The sequence below is a fragment of the Giraffa tippelskirchi genome, chromosome 2 (genome assembly GCF_054371585.1).
Source record: "Giraffa tippelskirchi isolate mGirTip1 chromosome 2, T2T-mGirTip1v1.2.pri, whole genome shotgun sequence".
Lineage (NCBI taxonomy): Eukaryota > Metazoa > Chordata > Mammalia > Artiodactyla > Giraffidae > Giraffa > Giraffa tippelskirchi.
The window spans coordinates 7,399,064-7,421,678 of NC_137276.1; the positions used below are offsets into that span (position 1 = coordinate 7,399,064).

At 50.8% G+C, this 22,615-nt stretch overlaps 1 protein-coding gene across 2 annotated transcripts in view; it reads left to right on the forward strand.

Annotated features, from left to right (window-relative positions):
- The window catches only part of CTBP2 (C-terminal binding protein 2), a 167,123-nt gene that overhangs the window by 99,835 nt on the left and 44,673 nt on the right, over nt 1–22,615 (forward strand). For both annotated transcript variants that reach the window (XM_081533642.1, XM_081533652.1), the window contains one exon: nt 19,162–19,321. In XM_081533642.1, coding sequence (XP_081389768.1) covers nt 19,264–19,321 — 58 coding nt within the window. In that variant the 5' untranslated portion in view covers nt 19,162–19,263. The remainder of the gene's footprint in view (nt 1–19,161; nt 19,322–22,615) is intronic.

Genomic DNA, 22,615 nt, shown 5'->3' on the forward strand with positions numbered 1-22,615 from the left:
AGGCGATCTTCTGCATGACTGCCCAGCACATAATTGCAGGCAGAGATCATGGTTCCAGAACTTTCTCTTTTCCTTAAGCATGACCACTTCTTTCCAAGGTGGAGTCTCAAGCAGGTTACTTGTTCAGAACCAGTATTGCAGGTGGGTTATGACACACACACACACACACACACACACACACACACACACACACACACAAACACACAAGGGTTGTAGAATATGACAGCCAGTGGACGTGAGTAAGAAAATTGCATTTCCATTTAAAGGCCACTTGTGTCCTTTTTTTTTTTTTCTTAAAAAAAAAAAGTGCTTGAACTCAAATAATTTCAAGTGATTTGTTTGATGACCTTTGTCTCAGGGAAGGTAGCAGACAGTGTGCCTTGCGCTGGTTCCTTTTGTAACCATGTGAGTCCGGAGTAGCCAGAGCGGCTCTGTCGTCTACTCTTTTTCCTTTGTGGATCCCCTTGGCAGTGTTTCGGTGGAGAATAAAAATAGCTCACGAGGCCCTGAAATAAATGGCTGCGTGGAATGCTTGTGCGCGTCAGCTGCGTGCTGTCACATATGTTCAAATTCTCCATACTGTTCACTCCTCCAGAGAGTGACTTGGAGACGTGGTTTGCAGCGGCCACCCTCCGGCAACTGTCTGGTTCTGGGGGAGAGACCTCCCTGCCTTTGGTCCCGGGGGAGGAAGGACCTGAGGGCTTCCGTCCAGGCAGGGGACTGTGTTCAGCGGGGTGGCAGCCTTGCGGTTCACCTGTGAGGCCTGGGTGAGCTGCTTAGGACCTGAACCCCATCTCATCCTAAGTGTCTACCCCAGGAGAGCAGCTCAGTCAGACCCCACACGGGCTCATCCTTTCCCGATGAGCCCAGCGGCTGGTAGATTCGCTAAGCCCTGGAAGCATGTCTCCAGCCGGTAGGCGGGACATCCCGAGAGGAGGGCCCCTCCCTTGCAAGGTTCTCTCCAGCTTCGGTGCCCTGGGCGTGGTCAGCTGGCACAGCATACTGACCTCAAGCTGTAGGCCTTCTTAGGGTCCAGGAATCTGTGATTCAGGCACGTCTTGGCCCCAAACGGAATTTTATCTGTATCACATTATTGTTCGAAGTTACGTATTCTGTGTTTCCCCTCATTTTCCACTACAGTTGGCCACATATTAGAGTTGTTATTGTTGTTCAGTCGCTAAGTCATGTCCAACTCTTTGGGACCCCATGGACTGCGGCACGCCAGGCTCCCCTGTCCTTCACTGTTTCCCGGAGTTTGCTCAAATTCACGTCCATTGAGTCGGTGATGCCATCCCAACCATCTCATCCTCTGCCTTTCTCCTTTTGCCTTCAATCTTTCCCAGCATCAAGGTCTTTTCCAGTGAGTTGGCTCTTCACATCAGGTAACCAAAGTATTGGAGTGTTAGCATCAGTTCCTTCCAATGAATATTCTGGGTTGATTTCTTTTTAGGATTGACTGGTTTGATCTTGCTGTCCAAAGGACTCTCAAGAGTCCTCCAGCACCACGATTTGAAAGCATCAATTCTTTGGTGCTCAGCTTTCTTTATGGTCCAGCTCTTACATACATACATACATGCCTACTGGAAAAACTATGACTTTCTCTATATGGACCATTGTTGGCAGAATGATGTCTCTGCTTTTTAATACGCTCTCTAGGTTTGTCATACCTTTCCTTCCAAGGAACAGCCTTAGGGACTGAATTTTAAGTTCTCATTTCTTACATGAGATTGCATGACTGTTAACTCTTCACAGAGCTGCAGGTGATTTTCTTCTCCATAAACCAACAAAACCCACCGGAATCCTGAAACAGCTAGCATTTGCTTCTTAAGTCTGGACTTTCAGAAAAATTCTCCTTTGGGTTACAAACTGTGTAGAAAAGTTATGTAATGCAACATACCAGACCGTTTTTATATAATTAGAACACAGAAACCTGCTTCTGCCTTTCCTACTGATAAAGAGACATTTTGCAGGTCCTAGAAAATCAGCATGCCCTAGGAAGTGGAATTTGGTGGTGGTGAGGTCTCTCAGAACCTGGCTGACTTGATTCGGTGATCTTTCAGTGTACGTTGTGTGGTTTCACGTTTTAACAAATGTACGGTTATGATGCGCGCTCACACAGTGCTGTGCTCACACCGTCCTCCTGGTGCTCCGCGGCTAGTAAAGAAAAGGCACAAATTCGTGGGAACGGAGTGGAGTTGGCAGTGGCAGGATTAGCTTTACCTGTCAACTGAAGAACTTTCAGCACCTTTCTTTGAAACTTTCCTTGTGCCCGTCCTCTTGAAAGTGGATGTCTGTGGGAAGATTGGAAACTGTAAATTCCTGACTCCTCTCCTGCCTGGTAGGAGGGAGAAGGAGGCTCAGTCTTTCGGATGTGGATGGAGCCGGGTACAGTCTTTGCGGGCTGCACAGGGGTTTGAGTTCAGGTAATACCCGCGGGCTGTCTGCTCAAGAGTCCGGGCTTCTGTGCAACCCAGCTCTGCTAACTGTCTATAAAGGATAAACAGAACACTAATTCCAGAAGGCCTCCTCATTTTATGTGACTCCAGTGAGAAGCTTGAAAGGGCCCTGGTTCATGAGAAGCCCCAGGCCTGTTCCTGCAGTGGCAGGGCAGGGGGAAGGCCGGCTCCTCCCAAGACCCTCCTCTGAGCTTGTGGACAGGAAGCGGGCCACCCAGCCCTGTGTCCTGAGTCAGAGGGACAAAGGCCAGGCCAGCCTGTCACCCGAGGGAACAGGACAGGGTCCCGAGGAGGATTAGGGGGTACACTGAATCTGGACAGGTCAGGCCAAGAGGCTTTGGAGGCTGGGTTTTGTCAACAGATGATTTTGGCCCTGGTTTAAGCCATGATATGTACTAAGATTTCCTGTTTTTCCAAAACCCCTTGTTTTGGTTTTCACAGTGATGGATTATTGAAATATTTGCTATTCAACTGACCCATGTTGTTTTCCAACCAAAAAGTAAAACTGGAGATTTTGGAAGAACCTCATTCCCTTTAAAGATGACTGCTCCTTCAGGAATATTTTGGCCTCTCTGGCTGTTCAGCCAGCGGGTGAACAAAGACCTAATTGCCAGTCAGGGTCCTGGACTGGTTTCTTAGCTCAGGGGCTGGCCTCTTGTTTAGCGGGGGGGGGGGGGGGGGGGGGGGGGGGCGGGGTTGGTCCAAGGACAATTGAAAGGGGCTTTTTGTTCCTCTGGACTAAGTTAAGCCATGTGTCTCTCTCTCTCTAGGAGTGTAGGTCTGGCCAATCAGAGCCACGCCAGTCCCACTCACTTCCTGCCGACCTTTCGACACCGACAGATGTTTTTTCTTACAAGTGTCATTAGGCCTCTCTACGCGCTGACCTCATCAAATTGTATTGGGGCCGTTTTCATAAGTTTTGTTTCTAAAAATTCATTTAACCCTTGCTGAGTTCCCCTCTGAGAATAAGAGCACTACCTCCTATTTCAGCAGGTCTCTCTTCTGTCCCCAGACCCAGCTGGGGGGAGCTGAGCCCACCCTGGGTCCCACAGAGCTGGGCAGATCCACTGTGGGGAGCTGCGGCTTCCACCTTGAGGAGTAATGTAGGGCCTTTTCCTGGCGTCCAGTGGTTAAGGCTTTGCCTTCTAATGCAGGGGGTGTGGCGGGTTCGATCCCACATCGGGGAGTTAAGATCCACTTGCCTCACGGAAACAAAACATAAAACAGATGAACCTGTTTGCAGGGCAGCAGCAGAGACACAGATAGAACGACAGACTTGGGGACACCGTGCGGGAAGGAGAGGGTGGGACGAATTGAGAGAGTAGCATTGAAACATATACGATACCATACGTAGAATTAAGTAGGTAATGGAACTTTGCTATATGATGCAGGGAGCTCAGATCCAGTGCTCTGTGACAACCTAGAGGGGTGGGATGGGGTGGGGGTTTAAGAAGGGACATTCGAATGTATACCTATGGCTGATTCATGTTGATGTATGGCAAAGTATTTATTTTTTAAAAAAGTATTGTAAAAAAGTTCAGTAAAGACTTTATAAATGGTCCACATTAAAAAAAAAAAAACACCTTGAAAAAAAGGTATAATGAAGACTAATAACCCAAGATTGCAGTGAAGGACCCAGCCACCTCACTATGAGGGAACCTTCTAGGATCTGCCAGCTTTGCATGTGGGTCTGGGTGTGATCACAGCTCATCAAGCCCTGGGGGCACAGGGTGACCCGGAGGCAGGTCCCCAGTAGGTGCGCCTCACCTGTGGGACCCGGACAATCCGTTGCCTGTGGTGGGGCTGGGATGGATCAAGCTGGGGTCCCAGGCCCGTGGAAGTTTCTGGAACTGACGCCCCTCCTCTGGGAGAACAGCCTACCACCATCTGACCGGAGGCCAGATCTGTTCTGGAGGCAGCAAGGTGAAGCTGCTGTTTTGGCCTTTACACGATAGTTTAGAGACCAGCAGATCCTGAGGAGAGGGTGTTTCGAGCCGTCCTGGGGCCCAGGGTTGTGACTTTACCTGGAGGAATTTAGGCTTCCTCTGGGCTCACTGAAAGTGCCTGGGGTTGGAGCAGCACCTCTGCCCTGTGACGCCTGGGGTGTTAGGGACTTGCCCAAAGCCTCCCCCAGAGTCCGTGTGGTAACCAAAGTGGGTGATTGGGTGGGGCGTGTTCCGTGCCACTAGACGCCTTCATTGTTGAATTCAGTGCTGCAGTGAATTTTCGGGCTATCTGTGTGCTTGAGTTAACCCTCTGCAAGCGCTTAGAGCCGAGCCTGCAGCACACTAAATCCTCCCTGAGTGATCGCTGTGGTTAAACTACCAGGCGTGGGTGCAAACTGTACTGTGGAAGGCCTCCCTTCCGCACGGTCCCACTCTTCCGACAAGCTCTGCTGGGGGCTGGGTCCCTTCTGTCTGGACTTGGTTTAATGTGTTTACACACCAGTTTTTCTCTTTTGCTGATCTGGCTCTTGGCTTACTTCTATGGCTCTTGGCTTACTTCTATGGCTGCTCCCTCCCTCAGGGTCTGGGAGCTAGCTCTCCCACAGCAGGGAGTCGTGTTAGATAGAGTTTAGGACTGGGGCAGTGGCTAACTGAAGCTGAGGTGAGCGGGAAGTTGAAGGAGGTGAACAGAAATATGAGCTCAGGGTTGAGTCTCTCTCTGTGAGGGCCGAAGAATGTTCCAGAAATGCCATGGTTCCAAGAAATCACCAAGGACCACATGAGCATACATGGATGATTGTGTGTTACACTCCATGCCCCCTTCTTTTGCCCCTCGGGTTCGGGCAGGCTTGCTGGTATCTTAAGCTCCCCTCTGCCCTTTCGCATGCGGGATTGCCTCTCATGGCACCTGCCTCCTTTTTGCTCTCTGCTTAAATAGCAGTTGCAGTTCAAGGACTTCTTCTAAGAATAAGAAAGCACGAGGGCCTGTTTATCCAGTGCATTCCCATGCAGAGGGGTGGCCTCCAAGGCTGCATTCTTAATGTGGGGCCCCGTCCCGGGGAGATCTTAATGATTTATGGGTGTGTATACGTCAGAGTGGAGACCCCAGGGTGCCCGAGTTAACTCTGTGCACGCTGAGCGCGGCCCTGGAATTTATGGACGCGTCTGGGGTAAGTGAAAACACCTCAAGCCGCCCCATTCTGCAGGCCTGTGGGCATCACTGGTGTGCACAGAACGGTTTACATAGCCGGATATATCACAGACACCCCTCGTGTCAGCGTGGGCAGCCGGGGATTTACAGCAGCTGGCCGGCCTCTTGTTAGCATTCTCTATCCTGTAGGTAGTAGAAACTTGACGTTGTTGCGGTACAGATGTGTTACTGCTTTTGTCTTTCTGTTGAACGACTGTAGTGGTGAGTTTGACAGACGTGGTTTAGTTCAGTTCAGTCGCTCAGTCGGGTCCAACTCTTTGCGACCCTGTGGACTGCAGCACGCCAGGCCTCCCTGTCCATCACCAACTCCCAGAGCTTACTCAAACTCATGTCCATCGAGTCGGTGATGCCATCCAACCATGGAGTGTTGTATTAGTTGTCTATGGCTCTGCGACCGACTGCCTCAAAACTTACGAGTCTTAGAACAGCGAAACCTTTCCTTGGCATCTTCTCAGGTCAGGAATCCAACGCAGCTCAGCTGGGTGCCCTGACTGCGGTCTCTCATGATAATGGCCAGCAGTGTGTCCACCCGAGTTGCCACCTCATCTGCAGGCTTGCCTGGGGGAGCCCTTTTGGGTGCTTGTTAGTGGGTTTTGGTTCCTCACTGGCCACCTCAGGTCTTTGGGCAGCTCCATAAAGCAGCTCACAGCTTGGCAGCTGGATTCCCAGGAGGGAGAGAAAGGAAGGGAGCGGGGCAGGGGGAGGGCAGGGGGAGGAGAGAGAAGACGCCCAAGATGGCAGGATCTCAGCAATGCGTCCCACCCGCCTGCCCGGTGCTGTTATTAAGTCTGTTCTTTAGCATCGGAGATGAGACGGGGTGGGGTCACTGGGGGCCACGTGTGTGTGTTTTTCTGGTCTCCATAGCGAAGATGGAGTCTGTCCCGAGCAGAGAAGGGGGAAGGTCATCAGCCTCTTAAGAAGGGTCTGCAAATCCTCCACGGTCCCGACAGCTCACGCCCCTTCCTCGCTGTTCCCTGGGCACCTCTGTGCCAGCAGCAGGGGGCCGTGCAGAGCGGCCGCATCCCTGGGGTTCTGGGTCTAGGCAGCCCCTGCGGGAGCAGGGTAGATCACACCGTCCTGGCCCCGCCACCTTCTTGGGAGTCCCAGGCAGCAGCACGTCCTGTGCTGGCTCTTGGGCTCATCGTGTCGCTGGGCGTGAAGGGCAACCCTGGCCAGCGCTTGCCGATTGTGTGCTGGGGTGTGTGTGTGTTCATAGTCAGAGATGACTTCCTTTCAGAATTTCCCAGGAAGTTTGGAAGCGTGGAGATGTCCGAGCTGCCCTGGTGGCATATTGATGGAGGCAACTCTAGCCTCAGTGTTCACCCTGAGCCTGGGGTCCCTGGCTCCGAAGCAGAAGCAACGTCTCCCTACTATGTACCGAATGCAGATCCCTCACAGAACCTGGCCCCAGACTGTTACCACCCAGACCCTGGTGTTCAGGGCACAGCCCCGTCATCTGCTTGCTAGCACCTCGAGGGGCCATGCGGACCCTGGGCAGATTCCTGCTGTCTCGGAAACAAGGTCTGCCTGTGCCTGACCGAGGAGAAGGGACAGGGCGGTGGCATGGGACACCCTTCCCCCGTCCCTGGCACCTGGGTGGGCACCTCCACCTGTGGCTAATGCGGAGGACACAGAGCCAGGGTGTTCCGAAGGGACTTTGGATTTGAAGTGGGAAGCACATATCTGACTCTGTGACCCCATGGACTGCAGCGCACCAGGCTCCTCTGTCCTTCCCCATCTTCCGGAGCTTGCTCAGACCCATGTCCATTGAATCAGTGATGCCACCCAACCATCTCATCCTCTGTTGTCCCCTTCTCCTCCTGCCCTCAATCTTGCCCAGCATCAGAGTCTTTTCCAACCCAGGCTCTTCGCATTAGGTGGCCAAGGTATTGGGGCTTCAGTTTCAACATCTGCCCTCCCAGTGAATATTCAGAGTACCCCATATGAGCTGGGAAGGAGGCTGTATTCCAGGTTTGTCTTGGTTTGTAAGTGGCCATCTTTATCCTGTGCCTCATGTGGTCTTCTGTCCATATCTCTTTGTCCAAATTGCCCGTTTTAGAAGGATCCCCACTCACCTTGGATTGTTGTCCAGTCACCGAGTAAGTCACGACTGACTCTTTGCGACCCCCTGGACTGCAGCTCGCCAGGCTTCCCTGTCCTTCACCATCTCCCGAAGTTTGCTCAGTCCCTTGTCCATTGAGTCGGTGGTGCTGTCAATCACCTTGGATTAGGTGATGCCATCCTTTGATTAGGGCCTTAGTTTAACTTCATTATCTCTATAAAGAATATCTCCAAATAAAAAGCCACTGAGGTATTGAGGCTTAGGACTTCAACATAAATGGCAATAAGTACGTAATTCAGTCCATGACAGGGTGGTGTGGCTGTGGGCAGTCAGTAGAAACTGTGTTAAGCCTTTGGGGGTCCATATACTCAGCCCACAGCTGAGCAGACTGGGCTTATCAGGCAGGAGGCCCAGTGCTTCCGGGAGGGGTACTTAGGAGCCTGCCTTCCCCCAGAAGATCATCTTGTCATCCCCATGGGTTGTCTGGTCCGGGGACATGAACGTGGTGTCCAGCTGTCCAGCCCCTTGGAGCCTCCTTCCCCTGTCCTTGTAGAGCACCCACGTACGTTAGCCCAGCAGACTTTTAAATGGCCATCACCTTGTCAAGACTTCTTTGGTAGGATTTCATGTGAAACGAGGATCCTGGGGTGTTAAGCACACTGTCGGCTGTAATCGTATAAACAGGCACCTCTACTCAACACGCGCCCCATCCTTCCCCACCAGCCCATTTGAACCAGCCCAGTGTTCACCCTGTCTGCGAAGAACCGAACTGATCGTGACAAGGATTCACACCTAGAAGATTCTTGGGGAGGGTGGAGCCTTGCAGCCACCTCCTCTCCCCAGTCCCAGCAACCGCTCAACACCAAGTGACATTTTAGCCACAGCCCAGAAGATGTGGAGCTTCACACGGTGCAGAAATGGCATCATTTACCCCCAAAGCCGTGGAAGCCAGCCAGGAGTCCACAGGTGAAACATTCAAGAAGACTGTTTAAACCTCAGGAATACTCTGAAATGAATAGCAAAACAAAAGCAGCTAGTTAGCGACTTTCTTCTTTTTTCTCAATTTGATCAGCAGAGATGGATTCATGTGACACGGGAGTGTCACCTGCTTCCCCCCCAACCTCTCACTGCCTCTCCCCCTCTCGTTACGGATGCGAACAAAGCTGGCCTTCCCACCCCCGGGGGCCGTTACACTCCCGTCCTCCACGTTAAAACCGTGTGAAGCAAAATGAATAGCCCCAAGCTGTTTTATTTCATGTTGTTAAATAGCTACATAGAAGATGAAGATTTTCCTTTCTGTGACTCTATAAGGTCTGGGAAGAACCTCTCTTCTATCGAAAGGACTTTCTGGGCTTCCTCATGTCTGATTCCCCGCTAACATTTCTAGAAAACTCTTACTTCAGAACACAGGGTCGTGTGGGCTTCCCTGTGCCTCCCCAGCTGCAGCCCGGTGCCTTTTCTTGTAGAGCAACGTGATGATGGGGTCTGGGTATCTGTCATGATACAGAGTTCTTACTCTGATCCCAAGGCCTGAGTTGGCCTTCGTGCATGTCTGCCTTTGCGCAAGCAGCGCGTCCTTTGCAATAAAGGATGGGCTGGCCCCAGGCCTGTGGAGTGCTCCTGCCCTGGCCATACCCTTGAGTGATGCCCTGGGACGGGATGAGCTGAGCTGTGTGGGAGTCAAGCCCGGGTCCCCAGAAGTGCTCCTCCCAACCTGCGCGCCTCAGTTCAGGCTGCGGGCGTGTGGAGCAGGGCTGTTCAAAAGCCTTGCTTGACTTTGGTTCTTGACTGGTGACCCTGTGATCCATCCAGCACTGCACTTGGGAAGGTGGATCCCTACACCTTCACTTTTGGAGTGAACTTTGGTGTTTGTTTTTGAGATAATCTTTCCAGAACTTGGTTTCTGAACACGGACAAAGAACGCCAGCCATCCATCCTTCACATGGATGATAACTTCATCTACTGGACCAGCTTGAACCCCCGTCTCGCCTGTGAGCCTGACCTGGGCCTTGCCTGCTGGCCTCTCTCAGCCTCTCCTCGGCCACGAGGTCAGAGCAAATCCCACTTAATGTGGTTTTGGAACAAGCTGGGGACTGGGTTGTGGTGTCAGAGGCAGGGCGAGAAGAAGGGCAGAGAGGCTCATGCAGGGGGCTTCCTGGAGCAGACAGAATCCCCCAGGATCTCTGTGTGTGTAGTCCTTCCAAAGGTATCACTTGCCAAGTCAGGCCAAGACTAAGCCAGTGGCATCAGTTGCTATGGCAACATTGGCTTTGAAGTGGTGGTGAGAAAGGATGCTGGTCCCACAGAGGTGTGGGGAGGGGGTGGGGGGTGTGTCCCTCTGCTCCAGCACTGACGGATGACCCCAGCCCCTCCTTTGCTTCTTCAGCAGGAACCATTTGGGTGCCCTGCACATACAGAGAAGGGAGCTGCTTTACTGTATCCTTATGTCAGCTTTTTTAGAACGTGGTGGTGATCAGCCTGGCAGGTAGAAGCCAGCATCCGTAAAGGTTGCCGCCTTTGGATTCAGGGACCCAGAGCGAAGGCCCCCACCTCCCAGCTGGTGCCTCTAGCCAAAATCAGTTCCTGAATAAGTTTGGAAAAATCTCCCTTTTTCCACCTTCCTTTCCAAATTGCCGTCTAATAAAAAAGTCAAGTGTCCTGAAATCATCCCTGTTTCACAACAAACGGATCTGGAGGTTGAGGACAGTGGAGCAGCCTCCAGCTAAGCAGGTGTGCAGGCTGCCCCAAGAGCTGTGGTTTGTAATGGAAACCCCAGTGCACTTTGCCCAGGCCCACCTCAGTCCTCTCCTCTCCTTGTAAATTATGTCTCTGATTTGTCTTCATCTTTCATCACTGTGGCTCCTTCCTCGTTGACGTATTGATGTCTTTACACAAGAAGCACAGATAGAATGGTAAGTCATGCTTCGGGGGGGCCCATGGCCTTCCTTGATCAGGACCCCCAAACCCAGGGCCTTGAGGCTCCCCCCCCCGCCCCCGCCGCTCTGTGACCCACCTCTCTGGCTCCCTCAGCTCTAAAAAGGGAAACCTTGGCTACCAGCCCAGGAGAGAGAGAGCTGGGGGCGGGGGGATTGATTTTCGTGCCCTGTTTCTGTCCCCTGGCTGGTCGTGTTTCCTAAAGGCTAAACACCTGTTGCTCTAAGGGAGATTGGAGGTCTCTTCTGTCCCTTTTGCATGCTGAGATTGAGGGGGGACGTGCAGCCCGTCATCCTGGAGCCATCTCAGACCTTCCCTTTTGGAGGTATCCAGGCTCACTTTCTCCAGCTTCTCGCAGAGTCCAAGTTAGGATTGAAAGGAGCCAAGATGAGTCCCAGCAAAGCAGCTCCGGCCTCTGCTGCCTCGGGAAGGCCCTGCAGGGTCGCAGTGCCCTCTGCTGGCCGAAGGGCCCCACTGCTGGGCGCCCGGCCTCCTCTGGGTGGGCCTGCTCCAGGAATGACCAGAACCGAAGGTCTGACCTCCTGGTGTTTCTGTCGGCTTTGAGACTGCAGACCACCTCCCCACGTGTGTTGTCTCCAGGCTGCACAGTGTCAAGAGCACATGGGCTGGGACCTCACAAGGACAGCAAAGCAATTGTGTCCCCAGTGGAAGCTGGACGCAGAGAAGCCAGTCTAGGTTCTAGGGCCTCCCAGTGGCAAGAAATCAAGAAGCAGACGTCTGCAAAATCTCACATCAAGCTTTTTAAACATTTAAGATCTCATCGTTGCTATTTGATAACCAACAAATTGCTATAAATGCAAGTGCAACTCATGTATGTTAGAATGAACCAAATAATCCAGAGTTGCCTTTCAAAGGTTAGATCTTCTTTACTCCCCACCTGGCACCTCCAGCTCCCTTCCATAGTCTGTTTTTAAAGTCTAGCATGAGTTTATCATATGACCTCCAGTTAGCTGTCTCCAGGTGGCTCCTGCTTCCATGGCCTCCCGGGTCCAAGCCCCAGTGGACATGAGTTATCCATGCTTTCACTCCACACTGGACCACAGCAAATGCACATGGGCGCAGTCCTTTCATAGCCTGCAGGCATCACCTTCAGGCAATCTTTGGGGCACAGAGGGGCCACCCCAAAAGCCGCACCATGGCCAAGACTCCTCTGCAGGCATTTCGTGAGACCTTTCCAAACTTTCTGACGTTCTAGCTTCTTTCTCTGCTCACTTTCACTCACTCAGATATAAACTTGTGTCAATAATTTCTTGCATGTAATATGTGGAAAAGGATCAGTCCTCCGGTCAGGATGGGGCTTCCTGTATCCACGGAGAAATTGAGAGTGCTCATCCCTTCACCCTACTCAACCAGACTCACAGCAATCGATCAGAATTGCCAAAGGAGGAAGGGGGTCAGAAAGTGGAACGGGAATATTCACTTGTGTGTCTTATGATTCTCCAGTCTCAACACAATGGAAACAAAAGGTGTCATTTGACACTTCCTAATCTGGGTGAAAGTTTGCTTATTTGCCTTTACCGTTTTAGTTTCATTTTGTTTTTTAAAGAATTCTCTAGTATTAGAATGAATAGTATTTATTTTGAGCATATTTGTCCAGTCAGGTGCTTTAAAAATGTGTGAAAATTCTTAACACAGAAGTGTCTCATTTTCTTCACCAACACTTAAATTTCATCATGACACAAATAAAACAACCAATTAGGAAAATCATGAATTGTTTTTGTTCTAGTCTTCTGTTCTTGATGAAAGCTTTTTAGCAAGTGAAAATATTTAGAATTCTTGAGTTTTACGTTGAACACCAGGAGATAATCTTTTCTAAATCTAAACCAGGCAAAAGAATTCACTCAAATTATTTGCTGGCCAAGGAGGTCGTCTCAGCGGAAGCGCGGTTTTCACATTGGCAGCCTCAAACCTCACAGGATGCGCTGGCCTTCCACCTGCTGAAAGAGGCACTTTCTATGTTTCTCTGCTGTCACACGCTGGACATAGATCATGGGCTCCTTGTTTTTCTCCTTCAAAGCCCCAGAAAATGGTTTGGTAGCGTTTAGGTAAAGGGGTGGGGGGGATCATAGGCCCACAATCCCTTAACCTCATATCCAAATTGTGAAAAGCTCTGAAAACTTAAATTCTTTCTAACCCATGACTTAAATTCTTTGTAACCCATTCGGTGGCAGATTTTGACCTGGCCTGAATTGTTGAGGGGATATGTTTGTATATTCTGTTAATCCAGTTGGGTAATTGTGTTCCTGTGTCCTAGTGTAGAAATGTTACTGCCTGTTTTGGGGGTCCATGATAACACGACAGAAGCATTTGGGCTGCCTTTCCCATCTGGATTCTGAAACCTGCCTGGCCTCTGGAGTTGGAGAGGGTGGTGGCCCTGTGCTCACAGTTCTGGAGTCATCTGCACTTCTCTCTGGGACACTGGTGTTGCGTCAGCCCCAGGGGATCAAGGGTGCGGCCCACGGATCAGATGGAGGGCATGTGACCGGGGTGTGACCTTGTCACCCTGGGGTTGGGCTGCCCCGCATTCCCTGGGGAAATACAAACCGCCTTGGGCTTCCCTGGTGGCTCAGACCTTAAAGCAACCACCTGCAATGCAGGACACCCAGGTTCAGTCCCTGAGTAGGGAAGATCCCCCGGAGAAGAGCATGGCACCCCACTCCAGCCTTCTCGCCTGCAGAATCCCATGGCCAGAGGAGCCTGGTGGGCTAGCCGCAGTCCAAGGAGTTGCAGAGAGTCAGACACGAATGAGCGACTAACACTAACTAACTTGCCCAGTGTGGGAGACTCCAGGAATCAGACGAAGCCTCAGTGGGTATTGAACGGTCTTGCTGGTTACCCTTGGGGTTGGGGGGTGCGGTGGAGGGTCAGTGTCCCTGAGCACCTTCCAGTGCTACGAGATGTCTGAACCATACGTTCCCCTCTTTCCCTCAAAACCCAAATATGCCCCAAAGCTACTGAGTAATAATCAGGGAGCAGTAATAGTTTTTGGACATGGATAAAATTAACTTCAATAAACTCATTTCCCACAGCTGATCTTCCCCCAGAGCTTCTTTTTCTTACTTAAAGTGCAGGGTTTTTTTCTTTAACATTTATTTTTTATTAAATTTTTATTGGAGTATAGTTAATTTACAATGTTGTGTTACTTTCCGTGTACAGCAAAGTGAAACAGTAGTTGTATGTATACGTATTATCCACTCTTTTTTAGATTCTAGCCATAGATTATTTTGTTGAATAAAGTGCAGTTTTACTCATTTTTGTTATTAATTGGGGTGTTGTGTTACAGTGTTTTTCCCAATGATTTCTCACTCCTGTCAGTTCAGTTCAGTTGCTCAGTTGTGTCCAGCTCTGAGACCCCATGGACTGCAGCACGCCAGGCCTCCCTGTCCATCGCCAACTCCCAGAGTTCACCCAAACTCATGTCCGTTGAGTCGGTGATGCCATCCAACCATCTCGTCCTCTGTTGTCCCCTTCTCCTCCTGCCTTCAATCTTCCCCAGCATCAGGGTCTTTTCCGGTGGGTCAGTTCTCACTCCTGTAGGAAGTTCCTTTTTTCTATCTGGATTTTAACTGGTCCTTCAGGCATAGTTGACAAAACCCACATCCACCTGTTGTTATGGCATGCTATGTCACTTCAGTCGTGTCCAACGTGATTCTGTAGCTCACCAGACTCTTATGTCCATGGGATTCTCCAGGCAGGAATACTGGAGTGGGTCGCCATGCCCTCCTCCAGAGAATCTGCCCAACCCAGGGATCGAACCTGAGTCTCTTACTACTCCTGCATTAGCAGGCAGATTCTTTACCACTAGCACCACGTGGAAAGCCCCAAGGATTCTACCCAGCTTATCATCTGCTGTTCATGTTTGTTTGGCTTCTAAAGATTCTGGAAGAGGAGTTCTTTCAAGGTGACCTGAAGCCCTTGGCTTTATTTGGTACGACGTGAAGAAGCAGAGGGTTTTTTGGTCATTGCTGTTGCCTTTGCCCGGATGGTGCCGACTTGCTGCTCACGCACAAGTTGGAGAGATGACCCTGTTGCCACATCAGGGGATCCTTGTCGGCCACGGTAAAGGAGACCCAAGGAGTGGTGTCATTCCTTTCGCGATCCCAGGAACCAGTGCTTCTGGGGCTGCAGGCGTCTCTTCTACTTGGATCAGGGCAACCTCTCAGACTGTTTTTGGCTGTGCTTGGTCTTCCTTGCTGCATTGGGCTTTTCAGAGAGTTGCAGAATAGGGGCTACTCTCTAGTCGTGGCGCAAGGGCTTCTCATTGCGGTGAGTTCTCTCGTTGCAGAGCACAGGCTGTAGTGTACGGGCTTCAGTAGTTCCAGCACGCGGGCTCAGTTGTGGCTTGCTGGCTCTAAGGCATGTGGGCTTCAGTAGTTGCAGCACAGGGGCTCATTACTTACTGCAGCTTTCAGACCCTCAAGCGTGCAACCTTCAGTAGTTGTGGCACGTGGGCTTAGTTGCCCCTGGCCATGTGGAATCTTCCAGGACCAGGGACCGAACCTGCATTGGCAGGTGGGTTCTTTTCCACTGCACTGCCACCAAGGAAGTCCAACCTCTCCGACTTCAAATCCCTGCCACCCACCCCTGCAGATCTTTTCAGCTTGCAGATTTAACAATGGACTGCATTCTGAAGACTCCAGGGGTTCACAAACTGTAAAACTTGGTCTCTCTTTATTAGCATAATGTTTACTACGTAGATTTCCTTAAAAGAATTGAAGGCTATCATCATGTTTAACTGGTTTTAGAGGACTTTTCATTTTGAGAGACATCACTGAAGACATTGTTTATTTTCTGTAAATTGCTTCATCTGCCTAATCTATAAGAAGACTTGAAACTGGAAGAAAGAGACTGTGAGGGAGTCTTAGAAACTTATTTGAGATGTCGAGAATGCCAATTAGTGATGGCTAGGTTTTGGTCATTATAGTGGTTTGGTCCTGACTGGCAAGGCTGCTTGTGGTCATTTAGTTAATCTTCCCAGATTTTAGTCCCTGAGTGGTGAGGGGGGAACCTTTTCTTTTCCTCAGTCTTAATTTTGGGTGTTTTGCATTTGTTTGTAAAGTGAAGTCTTTCTTTTCTCCCTTTTGTTAACGCTCAGGTTTGTCTTTGAAGCCTGTGTAGACAAATCTCCCGTGCCTGTAGCTTCCTTCTAGTGTCTCCAAGTAGCTTTCTTTTCTTATTTAATCAATGTATTTATTTAGATATTTGGGCGGGGGGTGCTCTATGCAGCCTGTGGGATCATAGTTCCCTGGCCAGGGATCGAACCCCAGCCCTCGGCAGTGAGAGTATGGAGTCCTAACCCGTGGACCTCCAGGGAATTCCCCCAAGTAGCTTTCTCACGCAAGCATCTTTCTCCTTCTGAAGTCGGTTGAATTCCCTGTCACCAAACCTTGCAGCTCTCCATCACACCCCTCACCTCCAGCTAAGAGACTTTAGGCAGATCTTTTCCCTTTGGGGTGGGGGAGGAGGCAGTGTTTTTTTTCTTGTAAGGCTTGTAAGCAGTGTGCCCCTTCTACTTGTGAAAAGACCTGCGTTTCCTCTTGACCTTTCTTAAGTTTCGCTACGATTTATCTCCAGGCTCGGCAGGCGGCGAGTGATCCGGTGTGACTGGGGCCCACGTCCAAGTAGGCCTCTCTCTCGCCAGAGGAAGTCATGAGCCGTTCTTAGAGGCCTGCCCTTGGGCTCCAAATGTCTTCCCGTGTGTTCTCGTCTGGTCCTCACAGCTTCTGTGTGACACCATCCCTGTTGTACAGACATGGAGCTGGCTCGTTCACAGTCATTTTGCAAGTGGGTTCTAGAACTCTCTTCCCACCCACACCACCATGGTTCGAAGGTTTATAATTTCAAAGTGGGACAACGTAATACATCCTCCTCCTGGTTTTTCTTCCCTATGTGGACCTTTACCTATTTGTAGTTAAATATGGACCAGATGGTGTCAATTGGTGATGGTACTAATAACCTCAGTGGCCCAGACTTTGTGATGTGTGTGTGGAGACTGGACACTGGAATATGGTAAAGGCAGAGGTTGGCTTGCATCACATCGGGGGCCCTGTCGAGGGAGCCCCGGACTGGTGTGCCTGGCGAGGTGCTGGCATTCTTGCAGGGATCACCAGCTGGGGACCACTGCCTACAGCCCAGTTCTGAAGCAGGGCCTGTTCCTGTCATTAGGAAGAGGGTCGTGCTCATTAAGTCCTCGTAAATAGCTCACTCCTTCAGAGGGTGAAGGGGGAAAATGTCACATTGCATACATCCTTGCTTCAAAAGAAATACTAGGGGGCGGGGGTAGAGGCTCCCTGAAAGTAGTGGTCACTGCCATAGTGTCCGGCCTCCGCCTGGTGGCCTCACAACTGAATTCTCCATCAGCAGGGCCAGTCTGAGGCATGAGAGGTACCACACCTGGAGGGAACGCCGCGGACGGGCTGGTCTCAGAGTACCCCCCACCCAACCCTCCCCCCCACCACAAGCAAGACACGGAAGTCAGTTGCTTTTTTTTTTTTTACTAATACTAGGACGCACACAATTTGTGTAAGCTGATGCCTGATCTTTCCTTTGATTGCATAATCGAGATTCTACTTATCAATTTTTCAGGAAGCCATCTAATTATACAAATTAAAATTCAAAGGAAAGCAAAAAGAATGATTATGCCTCACTTGGGGAATTAGAGGAGGAGGAGGAGGGTGTGAAACCCGTCTTGCCTCGGATGATAATGCTGTCATTTCTCATCTCCACGGCACTTCACAAATATTAACTAATTAATTCTCCCACCCCCGGATGCCACGGCTAACGTGGGGTCTGTCTCCGGAGCCAAGGAAGGAAGGACTATCTCTTGATCAAACCCTGGGACCCAAGCAGATGAAAATTGCCAGCTGGCCTCTGAGGGGCTCTCTCGGGCACAAACCCTTGCTCCAGAGTTCCTGCTCCTCCATCTATCTATCTGTCTCAAGGTGGCCAGTAAGGAACCACCTTCCCCCACTTTGCATAATTACCTTTCACAAAGCCCAGCAAAAGTGTAGCCACTTTTTTGAGTTCATGGTATGTGGGATCTTAATTCCCTGATCAAGGATCGAACCCGTGCCCCCTGCGTTGGAGGCATGGAGTCTTAACCACTGGACCACCAGGGGAGTCCCGAGGATTTTAGAAATCTGTCTACTCCATCTCCGTTTACCCAGATCTTCCCAGCAATCCCCTGGCTCACTTCAGGACCACCTTCATCTCCTTGCTTGGCCGACAGGGTCATCCCAGGTTGGGAAAGGGTTTAGTATCTCTTGGATGTTGCCTTAATTATTTATGTGATTAGAAACTGTGCTTTTTGTTTTTTTCCTTGTTCTTTTTTTAAAAATCACATAATTATTGCCATAAACCTTTAGGGTGCCTTTTCAGCCTCATTGCTGAGAAATTAGCCATTAACTTCCAGGGAGTCACCTACCTTTACACAGTCAGACCTGCATTTTCTGACCTTTGATAAAGTAACCCCAGCATTCTGCATAATTGATGACCACCCATAAAACTCTCATTATTAACCCTGGATCCTTGTGTTTGTCTCCTGCCCCCTCCTCACTTGCTGGATAACTGGGGTGTGTGTGTGTGTGTGTGTGTGTTGCAGTTGGTGGTGGTGGTGTTGTATATGTGTGTGTTGCAGCTGGTGGCGGTGTTAGGATAACCATAGCAATGAATCAGAAGCTCTAGGGCTTTGGAGGTTACAGATGATGATTTATGGCCTCAACTGGCACATTGGCTGAGCAGGGGATGAAGGTCTGGGCCTCCCCAAACAGGCAGCCCTGACTTTTCTCCACAAACTGGGCAGTGGAGTGCCTCGGGAGTGGCCCAAATACCCCAACCCAAATGGGAGACCCCTCCTCCTCTGCCTCACCCGCTTGAAACACCACGGGAGTGGGACGGGCACAGGCCACAGACCCCAGCGGTGGCCCCCCTGGAAGCCAGCAAGGCTTCGGAAGGTGGAATTGGGCAAGCCTTGGCTAGGTGGGGCATCCATTCCTGCCCCCTCCTTGGGCAGCGGGGGAAGGGTTTGAAAGGTGCTGAGCGGTGGCCAAAGGGCAGTTTTGGAAACGGCCTGGGGGATGGCGGTGGGGGAGCAGCCCCAGCTGGGTGCCTGCATCTCTGTCCAGATGGCTGGGGTGGGCTCTCAGGCAGTCTGGGCTGGTCTCTGCCTCTGTCCCTTTGCAGCTTCCAGAGGTTACAGAGCGGCGCCACTGGCTATCACTTGGTTTCTGGCACTGGAGGATGAAGTAGCCGGACCCAGGCTGGTCAGTGATTGGCGTTGGCAGTCAATAGCAAGAGCTCCAGATGGTGCCGCTGACCGCTTTCAGGAACCGATGACCTTTTGTCTTGTTCACCTGCTTCCCTCGGAGGCAGGAGACTGTCCCAGGGACAGGGAGCAAACCCGTCTCCAGCCTTGGAGAAGAACAAGTCCCCCAGGGCAGGTCCCCTGTTGCAAGTGGCGGCCAAGCCTGAATGACCGGTTGTCCTTGCCCCCAGGGTGTCCAGAGAGTAAGGCTTCTTTTCTCCTCGTTTCAGGGCGCGTAGTGGCGTAATGCCCGCAGACTCCTGCGAGGGCCCCTAAGTTCTTAGAGGACCGCTTTGCCTTTTGAATCAGAGAGGTGCAAAGTTCGATAAAGAATGGCCCTTGTGGATAAGCACAAAGTCAAGCGGCAGCGATTGGACAGAATTTGCGAAGGTAAGAGCCAGCGTGGTTGGCGGTTTTTAAACAAAGAACGTGGAGACCGGCCCTGGAATCCTGGACCTGGTCTCCTAGCCAGGCTGTCGTCCCATCCCAACCCGCGGTCCGAGGCGCCTCTGTCTGCGGTGTCCTTGGCGGTGACCTGGCCTGACCTTCGAGTAGGCTGAAGGGGGCTCCAGGAGGGCAGCTGGGGGGAGTCTGTGGTCCCAAGATCATTTTGCATATGAGAGACAACCTACTTCCTGAAGTTTCTGGACTTTCTCCGCTTCAAAGGGAAACAGTTGCCTCCACAAATACCTAGAGCCCAGCGTAGCCCCTCACGATCCGTTCATGTCCCTGGTTATCTTTGAAAATGGCTGGAATTTGTTCTGGTCATGAAAGGAAAATAAACAGAATTCACATCTTACAGAAACAAGGGACAGACCTCTAAAATGTGAGTTAAGGACCATCCTCTCCTCGAGGGAGTGGTGAGAAGTCTAGGGAGTAGGCTGGGCTGTGCGTGAAGGTTCCCTTGCCAGCCCGCATCCACGCTGCCAGGCTGGGTTGTTTGGCTTGGCCTGGTCACTGGTGACTTCACTGCAGGGCTTCTCTCGGGGGCCGTGGAGGGGAGCCCCTGGGCAAGGCGGGCTCAGCAGCCCCCAGACGTGCTAGCGCACTAGTTGGCTGGTCGACGCGGGCACGGGAATATGCCTTCCACAAGCTGTCGGCGTGGAATTGCTTGTAGATGTGGCTCAAGCTGGTGGTGTGGAGGCCTTAAAAGTCGTGTTCTGCTCTGGGGCTCTCTGCCCTGCAACAGCTCCCACCTAAAAGAATTGAAGAGCACCTGCTGTTCCCCACACCTCTGGGTATAAGGAGGTTTGGGGACTTAGAGATATTTTTAAATATAATTTTTCATATCTACAGAAAGATGGATCCAGTACGATGGATATTGATAATTTCCTTCAACTATAGTCACCAGTTGGTAACATTCGTTATCACTTGCTTCCTTCCATACCGAGGTACATAGATAGAGATGCGTGTGTGCGTGAGAGAGAGAATGAATGAATGAATGGAGGATGGATGGATGGACTTTTGCAGAACTATCTGAAAGAGAGCTGCAGATGCACCCGTTTATTCTTAAGTACCTTTGGCGGCAGGTCCTTTCCTACATAAACACACCACCACCGTCACCCCCAGGGAGCTGGAGCTCACTGCACCCTCAGCTGCACTAGACAGTGTGGTCATGTCTCCCCCGCGCGCCTGTCTCAGCTGGTTTGTCTGCCTCTGCACGGAAATCAGTGAAGGGACACATGTGGCATTTAGTTGTCATGTCTCTTTGGTCCCCTGAGTCGAAAATAATTCCCTGGCCTTTTGACTTTCAGCAACATCGATGTCATTGCAGAACCCAAGCCAATAGGTTTCTACAATGTCTTACCATCTAGGTTCACCTGATGGGGTTGGGGGGTTTAATTTTACTTCAGTCCTTCATTTTTGGTACCGAGTCCCCATTCCAGAAAGCCCCAGTGGATCAGCTTTCTAAGGGTGGTTATCAGGAATGTGTACGGGCTGATTGCACCCCGTGAGCCCCAGTGCTTATCTCGAGATACCACACCTCTGAGACCAGAAGGGGATCGAAGCGCCAGTGGCCTTTCCTCTCCGTGTGCAGGACAGTCGGTGGCAGCAAAAAAACCATTGAAGTTTCTTTCAAACCCTCTTTCTCAGTCATAGTTCACCAGTCCCCAACCTACTTTTTTTTTTACAACAAATTCCAGCATCTCCTTTATTCATGAACAGTGTTCCTGAGACAGTTCAGTTCATCTTTCAGTTTGACTCTTTGCAACCCCCTGGACTGCAGCACGCCAGGATACAGTTGCAATGGTTTGTTTTGTTTTAATTTTTCACTATCCACTGTCAAGGTAGATGCTTGACGTGAAGTTACCCAGGTGTAATTTATAACCATGATCCCACGCATTCATTTGGTGTCCCATGAAGTATAAGAGCTGTTTCAAGATGCTTCATTGGTGCTCCTTGCATTTATAAGCTGTTGTAGCACCTTTAAAGGTCGGGGATTGGGGGTCCCCTTTTCCCAGGTGTCGCCGGCGAGGTACAGGGCAGTCGGGGAGCAGCTCAGGCACCCAGGCCGTCTTCTGTTCTGCATTTGGCCTTGCCCTCCGATCAGCCCCGTGGATTCCATCATTTCTTCCTCCTGAAAGCCTCACACATCTCCATCCCTGGCTTTGGATTCTCACCAGGCTCCGTTCTGGAAACCTGAACTAACCGTTCGAGAATGTTCTCCTTGGAAGTCTAGCAAGCCCAGCGAATTATTCTCTCCTTCCCACTGCCCCCACCCTACCCCTGAGGACTTCCAGTATCTCGCATTGTTTTATGATTTAAAGCGTGAAGCTGCCCTGCTCTGCTCCGGGCTGGTAGGAACGTTGTTTTCTTACTTTGTCTCTGGGAGCACACATTCCTTCCAATTCTTCCCTCCAACCTGCTGCCAACCCCAAGCCAGACAAGCCTTCAGATGGCCTCAAGGGTGCCTCCCAGCCCTCCACCTTCCGCAGTGAACCCCTTTTCTCCAGCCGAGCGCAACTGAGGTGGAAATCACCCCTGAAAACATACTTCTCCCACATTCTCTTTCTTCCTCCCAGAGCCCAGTCTGTTTCTCCTTGAAACCCTTCACACCGGACCTTGGGGTCTCTTCCTCCTGAGCCACAGTCCCTTTGGGACCTAGTCTGTCCATCTTCATGCACCCAGAATCTGCACCTGTGCGCCTCAAAGGGGATGTTCCTACTCAAGATTAAGCAAAGTACAGAGTACAGCTTTGTGTCTCACCACCCAAAGTCTTGGGTTAAATTCAGTTCGGTCGCTCAGTCGTGTCCGACTCTTTGTGACCCCACAGACTGCAGCACTCCAGGCCTCCCTGTCCATCACCAACTCAGACACATGTCCATTGAGTCGGTGATGCCATCCAACCATCTCATCCTCTGTCGTCCCCTTCTCCTCCCATCTTGGGGGCTCCATCAAAATCCATTAGAGAATAATGGTCTTTCAAGCTGACTTAAAAGCCAGGTTTTCTTTTTTTTTTAATTTCAAAAAGCTATTCTTCTGTTTTGATATTTGTCATTTATTCTCTCTCGATGCCTACTCTCAAATACTCCTGGAGTGCTGTTGTGTAAGGATTGTATGGAGCAGAGTCTGTGAACAGACTTGACCAGATTGCAGTCTCCTCTTTTTGGTGTATGGTATAGGTCTGGATTTTCCTTTCTGTTTAGTTTGCTGGCTTAATTGACACATTGTGTTTGTGAATTA